We start from the raw sequence: 8,900 nt of genomic DNA on the forward strand, positions 1-8,900 counted from the left end.
TGAGTGTCTCATTAAGTGCTTACAGTCTGACAGGTGCTGGGTGAAGTCAGGTTGCTTGGGTTGAGGTTCTTCATGTTCAAGTCAAGTTTTACTACCTCCTTTAGTGCTGAACTCTGAGCTGTCTCAGCATATTCTTAGCTGAGCTCTCTCACAACACAGCAATTGGCTAAATCATCATACTCAGATTCAGGAACTTTCCACAAATTTTAAAATTGGAGACTAACTCTTCTCCTTTTGAGGGAAAGGAATGCTTCATTCATGCTTCTAGCTGCATTCACTTCTTTAGTCTTCCTGACCTTGAGCAAGGTCTTCCTGACCTTAAGAAATGATGCCATGACATACAATCTTTTTACCCACATCAACGCCAAGTAACCCAGGGGTTCCTAAGCCAAAGCGTTTGATCCCGATGAGCTCCAGCTCAATGGAGGCCATTCGTGTTTTCCGCTGGAAGAGCGATTAGAGAGAGATTGGGGCGGGAGAATCAGCACGATGACTGAGTTTTGGAGATAAATAGAGAGGAAAGTCTAGCATAATTCTCCACCTGGCTGGCAACCAGATTCTGTGAACAGTTGGGAGAGCATTCTTGGAGACACTCTCTCACTGGGTGTTGCTCTACATGATAACCAGAGAAAGCAAGGCTTTCCAAATAGCCCAGTGCAGCAGACACGAGGAAAGAAGGGCCCCATCTTGCTTGCACAGTGTCGGCTGTCTCTTTGATAGCTAGAGAAAAGAGCTGTATTAGCCATTAAATCTCCCAGAGACGTATTGAAATCCTGAGACCTGTCATTAGTTCAGCTTGGTCTTGTTCTTCCAGTTAATGTGACTCATTCACATGATTCAGGCTTCCATAGAGCAGAAGAGGTTCTGGTCTTAACAGTGGAGTTAGCAAAACATGATGTAAGTGGTAGGGTTTTAAGAAAATGCACATTCTCTGGCCTCTGAGACTTCCAGCCTCAGGGACAATCTCAAAAATGAGTAATTTGACATGTTCATTGGGTGCCAACTTGAACCCCCACTGAGGAGGCAATTCATACTTCCTGTAGAAGACAGTGCTTGAGCCATAGGTAAATGAAAATTAGTCATTTAGAGAAAAGAGGTGGAGGGAGGGAGGATATTCTGGGCAAAGGCAGCAGAATATACAAAGGCACAGAAGAGTGGAGATGCAGGGAATAGCTGGAGAGCTGCCTGCGTGTATGGCTGGAACGCAGGAAGTGGGGGATGAGAATGGAGGGGTCCATGTGCCCAGGTTTTGTCCATGATCAGCCACTTAGGAGTCTAAATACCATGCTCTGATGGCTGTTGAGAACAGATGAGGGTGAAACAGACCAGGTGCCCCATGGAAGAGCAGATGAGAGAGAGATTGGGGAGGGAGAAGCAGTAGGATTGACTGAGTATGGGAGATAAATAGGGAGGAGAGTCCAGCATAATTCTCCACCTTTCATTTTGTACAAGTAAGTGGAAGGTATTGTTTTACTGCTCACTGAGACGGGGGGCCACAGAATGAGAAGAACTGAAAGATCACAAATTCAGATCGGATATGTGGAGTTTTATGATAACCTCTGAAGTATCAAGCAGAGGTGGGTTATCATTCACGGTATATGAAGGTATGTTACTGAGATGAACATTTACCAACTGCTAGCTCCCCAAGAATTAAGTCACTTATTCCACTCCCTCTCTCCCTGTGCCCATGTCCCGGTCAGACCTGAATCAATCACTTTTCTAAGATCACACACATGAGCACCATAGTTCCATTTCTCTTAATTATAATTTCATTCATCCAGACTTTCTAGGCATTTCTCTTTTAGGCTAAAATACTTTTGCATTATTATTTTAATTTCAGAGACTTACTACACCCTTTTCCTCCTATTACTTTCTTGTTCTTATACTGTATGGCTCCCTCAGGGTTTGTAGAACTGCTTCAAGTTTATTAGGCACATTAATCAGGTCTATGAGTATCCTGACAATTTGCACTAGAGTTTTGAAATGGGAGGAGGGTTACCTGCCCTCATGTCTAGAGGTTCCTGTCACTCCTTAGGCCAAATTGATTTTTCTGTGTGCTCATCTACAGGAAATGGTTGTCCACAAATTTAAACCGTAAACAAAAATTATGCCACAGGGCTGATGAAGTTTGGAATAGGTTCGACAAATGATCACCTCTTATGAATATTTAAGGAACCAATATTGATTAAGAATTTCATATGTGCTGAGAAAAGAGTGGCTAGCAAGATTGTTTATTATCTTCTGCGTATACCCCCAAACACTTGAATCATAGCTTACTAATAAATTATTCCTGAATTATAGTCCATTAATAAATTAAACAAAATGTGGGCTTTTAGAGTTTTGTCTGATAGATTTTTGTATTAACACCAAGAGGCTAAAGTTTACTTTTTTAAAAAAAATTTTTAATATATTTTTTTTATTTTTTACAGAGAGGAAGGGAGAGGGATAGAGAGTTAGAAACATCGATGAGAGAGAAACACCCATCAGCTGCCTCCTGTACACTCTCCACTGGGTATGTACCCACAACCAAGGTACATGTCCTTGACTGGAATCGAACCGGGACCCTTCAGTCCCCAGGCCGATGCTCTGTCCACTGAGCCGGTTAGGGCTAAGTTTACTTTTTAGGACTATTCTAGTTAAGATAAAAAGCGGAACGTACACTCTCCAACAGTTAGTATTTGCAGATGAAGAATAAGCAGAAAGGCACTTATGCCTGGGGATGGTTCCTGCTGGACCCCGTGCCATGAGGATTTACCTTTCTTTTCTTCTAGGTCTTTTTCTACTGCTTTTATACGGCAGTGAGCTCCTTGCCTATACAAACATAAGGCCCTAAACTTTGGGGACTCCAACCTTTGTTTCGTTCTGAAACACTTGGGAGCCAGAGAATAGTGAAGATGTACAATGATGTTGAATCTCATTCTTGTAAGATGTAAATCCACAATCAAAGCACATGGGCCACAAAGTATTTGGACAAGTGGAAATCAAAGATAGGAAGGATCAAAGTTACCCTGACACTAATTTAATGGTAGGCATAACTGTTACTGTGTTCCATGATCAATGGGCTTACATGGTGAGCAGTTCAGGTAAATAGCTCTAATTAGGATTATTTTCCATCTTCTCCAGTCGAATATTTCCAAAGACATCTGAAAGAAGAGGCCGTTCAAGAAAAAGAGTTCATATGTCATTCTCTTCCTTTTTGCCTCTCCTCTGTACCCCACCAACTAACATGCCCAATCCTAGTCACTCATTTCCTCTCAATTTCACCTTCATGATGTACCTGATGATGCCCTATTCTGATTGTAGAGGAACATAGTATTCACCCTGAAGTCGTGGTATCCCCAATATCTAGCCCTCCAGCCACACAGAACCAAGAAAGCCTGAGGTCAGAAAGGGTTAAAGCAAGGCTAAGGGAGGAAAATGAGAGGCTCCTTGAACACATGGGTTCTGGGCTCTCCTGACCAAGGCAATGCCATCTTCCCCTGTGGGTTCCTTTGCATGGAAAGTTCTGATGCGGGAGTAGGTGCTATTCTGGTGCTGTTCTGCGGGGGTAGGGGGCAGCATAAAGTAGGTTAACACTGGTGAGGGTCAGCAGCAGTGGATGTGTGCCATAAGCACCGGAGAGAAGAGGATGAGGAAATGTGAACTGAAACTGTAGAGCTAAGTATCTGCTTACAGAAGTCAAGTTCTGATCCAGAGGCTGCTGCTGGATGTGGAGGGAGCAGGCCAGAGAAGGGTGAAGGGGCAGATCAAGGACAGCTTGGCAGAGGGACTTGAGACACACAGTGACTGTATGGGCCTTGGTTCAAGTGGTTCTCAAACTCGGAGGTGCTGTTGCCTGAAGGTGAGGCAGGTTGTCAGACAATGACGGCAACCTGGCACATTGGAACCATGTGAGGACTTTGAAAAATACCCTTCCCTGGGTCCTACACCTAAAGATTCTGGTTTAATTGGACTGGGGAGCAGCCTGAGCCTGGCAATCATCTAAAGTTTCCAGGAGATCTGCTCTGAAAATCCTACTAGACCGAGAGCCACTGCCCCAGAGGGAGCAATGCCAGGTGGGGTCTGGGCTGGACTTCTGAGGGCCAGCGCTGTCACTGAAGGACTGCCTACGCTTGTAGCTCCCAGAAGGAATCTGGCTTTACAGCACCTACAGTACAAGACAATGCTCTTGTCAAGTGATTTAGAAGCCAACCGTAGGGAGGCTAACGGGGGCTGGACAAAGGGGTGTTCCCCCTCTACCCCTGGATGGGGAAGTTGGTAAAGCAGAGGATGAGAGAAGTATTTTTACCTTCTCCCACGTGAAGAAAAGATCCATGCATGATATTCCTCTTGAATAGCCTTTCCCGCAACTGGGTATGCCTAGCCTATTCCAACCTCCCTGAATGTCTTTTCTTCCCAGGCTTTGGTGGAAGTCACTGCTCTTTGCTAAAATCCAAAGCGTTTAAAGATGTAAGCTGGTGTTAGTTTGGGGATTCTAGGAAATGGGGGCCTGTCTACCACACTTACAAAGCGAACACATTATGTTTTGTAGGTTTGATAGCACCAACCCTCATCAAAGCCTGGATGCCAGGCACAGGGAGCTCCAGGAGATGGAATCCGCCATGGCCTCCATTTCCAATTCTGCCAGCTTGTTTGAGGTCAACGTTCCTGACTACAGGCAGCTGAGGCAGTGCCGGAGGGAGATCTGCCAGCTGAAGGAGCTCTGGGACACCATTGGCATGGTGACCTCCAACATCCGTGCCTGGGAGGCCACCCCATGGAAGAGCATCAGCGTGGAGGCTATGGACTCGGAGTGCAAAAGGCTTGCCAGGTACCTGCGGAACCTCGACAAGGAGGTCAGGGCCTGGGATGCATTCACGGGCCTGGAGAGCATGGTGTTGAACACTCTGACCTCCCTGAGGGCAGTGGCTGAGCTGCAGAACCCGGCCATCCGGGAGCGGCACTGGAGGCAGCTGATGCAGGCCACGGGCGTGAGCTTCACCATGGGCGAGGGCACCACCCTGGCACAGCTTCTGCAGCTCCAGTTGCACCGCTTTGAGGACGAGGTCCAGGGCATCGTGGACAGAGCTGTGAAGGAGATGGGTATGGAGAAGACCTTAAAGGAGCTGCAGGCCACGTGGGCCGGCATGGAGTTCCAGTATGAGCCCCACCTGCGGACCAGCGTCCCTCTGCTGCGTTCAGATGAGGACCTCATCGAGGTTTTGGAGGATAACCAAGTCCAACTTCAGAACCTGATGATGTCCAAGTACATAGCCTTTTTCCTGGAGGACGTGTCGGGCTGGCAGAAGAAGCTGTCCACCGCGGACGCTGTCATCTCCACATGGTTTGATGTGCAGCGGACATGGTCCCACCTGGAAAGCATATTCATTGGCTCCGAAGACATCCGGGCTCAGCTGCCCCAGGTACCTGCTCAGGGAATGCTGCTTGTTTCCTTACCTGAGCCAAGGGAAGAGCACCCAGTCCCTGCATCCTCTAGGGCCGTGGTCGGCAAACTGTGGCTCGCGAGCCACATGCGGCTCTTTGGCCCCTTGAGGGTGGCTCTTCCTAAGCCTTAGGAGTACCTACCTATATAGTTTAAGTTTAAAAAATTTTGCTCTCAAAAGAAATTTAAATCGTTGTACTGTTGACATTTGGCTCTGTTGACTTAATGAGTTTGCCGACCACTGGACTAGTGTGTAGCCCTGAAAAAGCCACCCAAGTCCTCTCTGTGAAAAATCAATAAAATATATTAAAAAAAAAAATGCTGACACACGGAGCTCAAAAGGTTCGCCATCACTGGTCTAGACCTTCCCTTCTCTGCCACTCACCATGGCTTCACTCAAAGGCGTCTCCAACAAACTTGACCTGACACGCCGCCAAAAGTCAGGCAGGAAAAAAAGGGAGAAGGTGAAACACACGGTATCTGTTTGTTCATAGACGGGTGGGGAAAGAGAGGAGAACTTGGTTTTTAAAAAGTAAATACAAGAAAGGGGAGAAATATTAGTACTGCCGTCTGGGATGAGCTGCTCACGGGTCGCTCTGCAGGTCATTACAATGCAGGTCTAGACTAGCAGGGGACTTGCTTTGCTGGCAAACTCCAGCTACTTCTCAGCAGTGAGCCATTCTGCACACCCCATGTCTGCGCCAGATGCTAAATACCTGTCTTCAGCTAAATAGTGAGCGATGAATTTCTCTAAAACATGTGTTCTCATTTCTCCCTTCCCCGAGGTTGATTGCCTCTTGTCCTAATTATTGTGCCATTATCCCACCCTCCTCTCAGTGGGCTCTAATTCATTTACAACGTTTTTTATTTTTTGTGGCCTTTTTCTCTATCTCTTCAGCACAGAAAGTTCTTTGCTTACAAATCAGTTTGATTCCAAAATGTAACATGTAGTTCAGGTCTTGCCTGAAAGTTAAAGCACATTTCATTAAAATGTTATATGTTTCCAACTCATCCCACAAAAGCATGTGTAATGTAATAATGCAGATTAAAGGTTGTACATTTGGAATGAAAGGCAACAGAGAAGTAACAATTCTGTTAGAGCCATTGTAATTCAGCCACACTGAGCAAGCCAGACTTTTTCCCTCCAATGCCCGTGATGGAGGAGGAGCAGGTCTCATTAGAAGGTAAGGACACAGGTGGAGACTTCTGTAGACTTTATAGGGAGCATTCAAAAACTTGCAATTACACATAATAAAGAATTAGCATCATTAACTTCTCAACACAGGTTGGTGTTAAAATATGTAAATATACATTCATTTTCTTTGTATTAGCAATGCAACAACAGAGGCAATTTCAAAACAACAAAATCAGTCATAATCTTACACTCTGACTAGTAGCTAATTACATTCAATTATGAATATTTCCCAACTTTTGTTCATGTATGTACATAGTTTTACATAATTGTTCTTGGCATAACTATACTTTTTATCCAGCTCTTTTTATTCAAACATTTATGCTGGATATTTCCAATACGTCTGTACCCTTGATACTTTGTCATCCTTAATTGGAGTAAAATATCTCATTGAGGAATCATGATTTACTCAACCCTGCCCTCTGGTTGGTAAACCTTCTTAGGAGAGAGGTGTGGAATCAGAGGTCTGGAGCGGACAGGCCACCGGGTGGGCTCGAGTCCTCACGGTCCCACTTGCAGGGCCTGGGCAAGTTACTTAGCCTCTCTCTTCCCTAGTTTCCTCACATCCCAGTTGGGACTAATATTGATGCCTACTGCAGGAAGTTAATTTAAATAGTACACATCGTATACACCATTATGGTTGTTTGTATGCAATAATAATACCATAGCTGTAAGCAGGTGCCAGGTATTGGGATAAAGTGCTTTGCATATCATATATTATTGTCTCAGTCATTTCAGCAACCCTGTGAGGTTGTGGGTGTTTGGGTGAAACAATGGTATCTATTTAATTTTGACATTACATTTGCTGAGGAAAAACTTACCTTGGTTATAGTACAAAACTTCTGCATGGACCCAGAAAAAACTATTGGGTTCACTATCTACCTGACTTAGGAATTATTGTTTAATGCCAACCGCTCTCAAAGGGTGGTTCAGTGGCCCCTGAGGGGTCGCTGAGACCTTTTCAGGAGATCCTCAAGGCCAAACCTACCTTAATAACAAGCTAAAGTGTATTTATTGGGTTTTTATGCTCATCCCTCCATGAGCAGGCAGTGGGGCTTTCCAGGAGCCGTGTGACATGAGCTGTCACAACAGACCGAATGCAGAAGCAGACGGGAGAGTCTGGTCGTGTTCTAAGTTAGACCTGACACAAAAGAGATTTGAAGAAGAAGTAAAATAATGCTACTTCTTTCTCTGAGTTATTTTGTTTGGGAAATATTATTTGATTTTTTAATATGTTTTTATTGATTTCAGAGAGGAAGGGAGAGGGAGAGAGAGATAGAAACATCAATGAGAGAGAGACATTGATTGGCTCCTTGTGCATGCCCTCCCTACCCCCTGGGGATCGAGCCTACAACCTGGGCATGTGTCCTGACTGGGAATCGAACTGGGGACCTCTTGGTTCATGCATTGATGCTCAATCACTGAGCCACACCAGCTTGGCTGGCAAATATTATGTTAGACAAATACGTGTTATTATGTTAACTAATAAGATTAATATTGTTACTTTTTAAATGAATTAGCATATTTTTAAAATTTTTCAACTTCGAAATTTTTATAGCTTCTAATGTAGAGGATATATTGATAGATATAATTGTCTACTTACAAAGAGGTTCAACTCTTTGTACTCCATCAATTGTTTTACAGTGTAAGGGAATATTAAGACCAAAATGTTTGTGAGCTCCAGGCTTAAGCTAAAGGTATTGCCTTCTTGGAGTCTTAGGACAGCCTAGAAACAGGTTTTTGTTTGACTCGCTACGTAAGGGGGCTTCTTAGCATGGAGGGGGCTGGGAGTTCATTTTCTCCCTGTTTTTATTTGCAGGATTCTGAAAGATTTAAGGGCATCGACATGGACTTTAAAGAGCTCGCTTATGATGCTCAGAAAACTCCAAATGTAGTGGAAGCCACCAACAAGCCAGGGCTTTACGAGAGGCTGGAGGACATTCAGAGCAGGTGAAGGCTGCTTGCTGCCCCTTGGTGAGGACGGAGGAGGCCGGTCCTCCCCTCTGTCCCTGAGGTCCTCACTTCATTTAACCGCCCAAGGGAGCGAGCACGTGTCTGTGTGTGTGCCTTGGTTTGCTTGCACAGTGGGTAATACGGGGTGTAACGAGAGGTGTTTATCCTGATGGAAATGGATCAGTGTGGTGTCGGCAACTGCCCCTGCTGATCTCCGCATGTGTTCTATGTGTTGCACGTTTCTGCGTGGAGGCAATGCCTATGGCCTATGGGTTTAGCTAGCCAGTAGTCAGCAAACTGCGACTCGGCAAACTGCGGCTTGCGAGCCACATG

General features: G+C 45.2%; 1 protein-coding gene across 1 annotated transcript in view; it reads left to right on the plus strand.

Moving 5' to 3' along the window:
- LOC102760149 (dynein heavy chain 9, axonemal) overlaps window positions 1–8,900 on the plus strand; it is a 194,745-nt gene that overhangs the window by 80,874 nt on the left and 104,971 nt on the right. The window contains exons 20-21 of the mRNA XM_015562544.1: window positions 4,532–5,402; window positions 8,434–8,564. Of these exons, the coding sequence (XP_015418030.1) occupies window positions 4,532–5,402; window positions 8,434–8,564 (1,002 nt within the window). The remainder of the gene's footprint in view (window positions 1–4,531; window positions 5,403–8,433; window positions 8,565–8,900) is intronic.

Source organism: Myotis davidii, unplaced genomic scaffold (genome assembly GCF_000327345.1).
Source record: "Myotis davidii unplaced genomic scaffold, ASM32734v1 scaffold37, whole genome shotgun sequence".
Taxonomy (NCBI): domain Eukaryota; kingdom Metazoa; phylum Chordata; class Mammalia; order Chiroptera; family Vespertilionidae; genus Myotis; species Myotis davidii.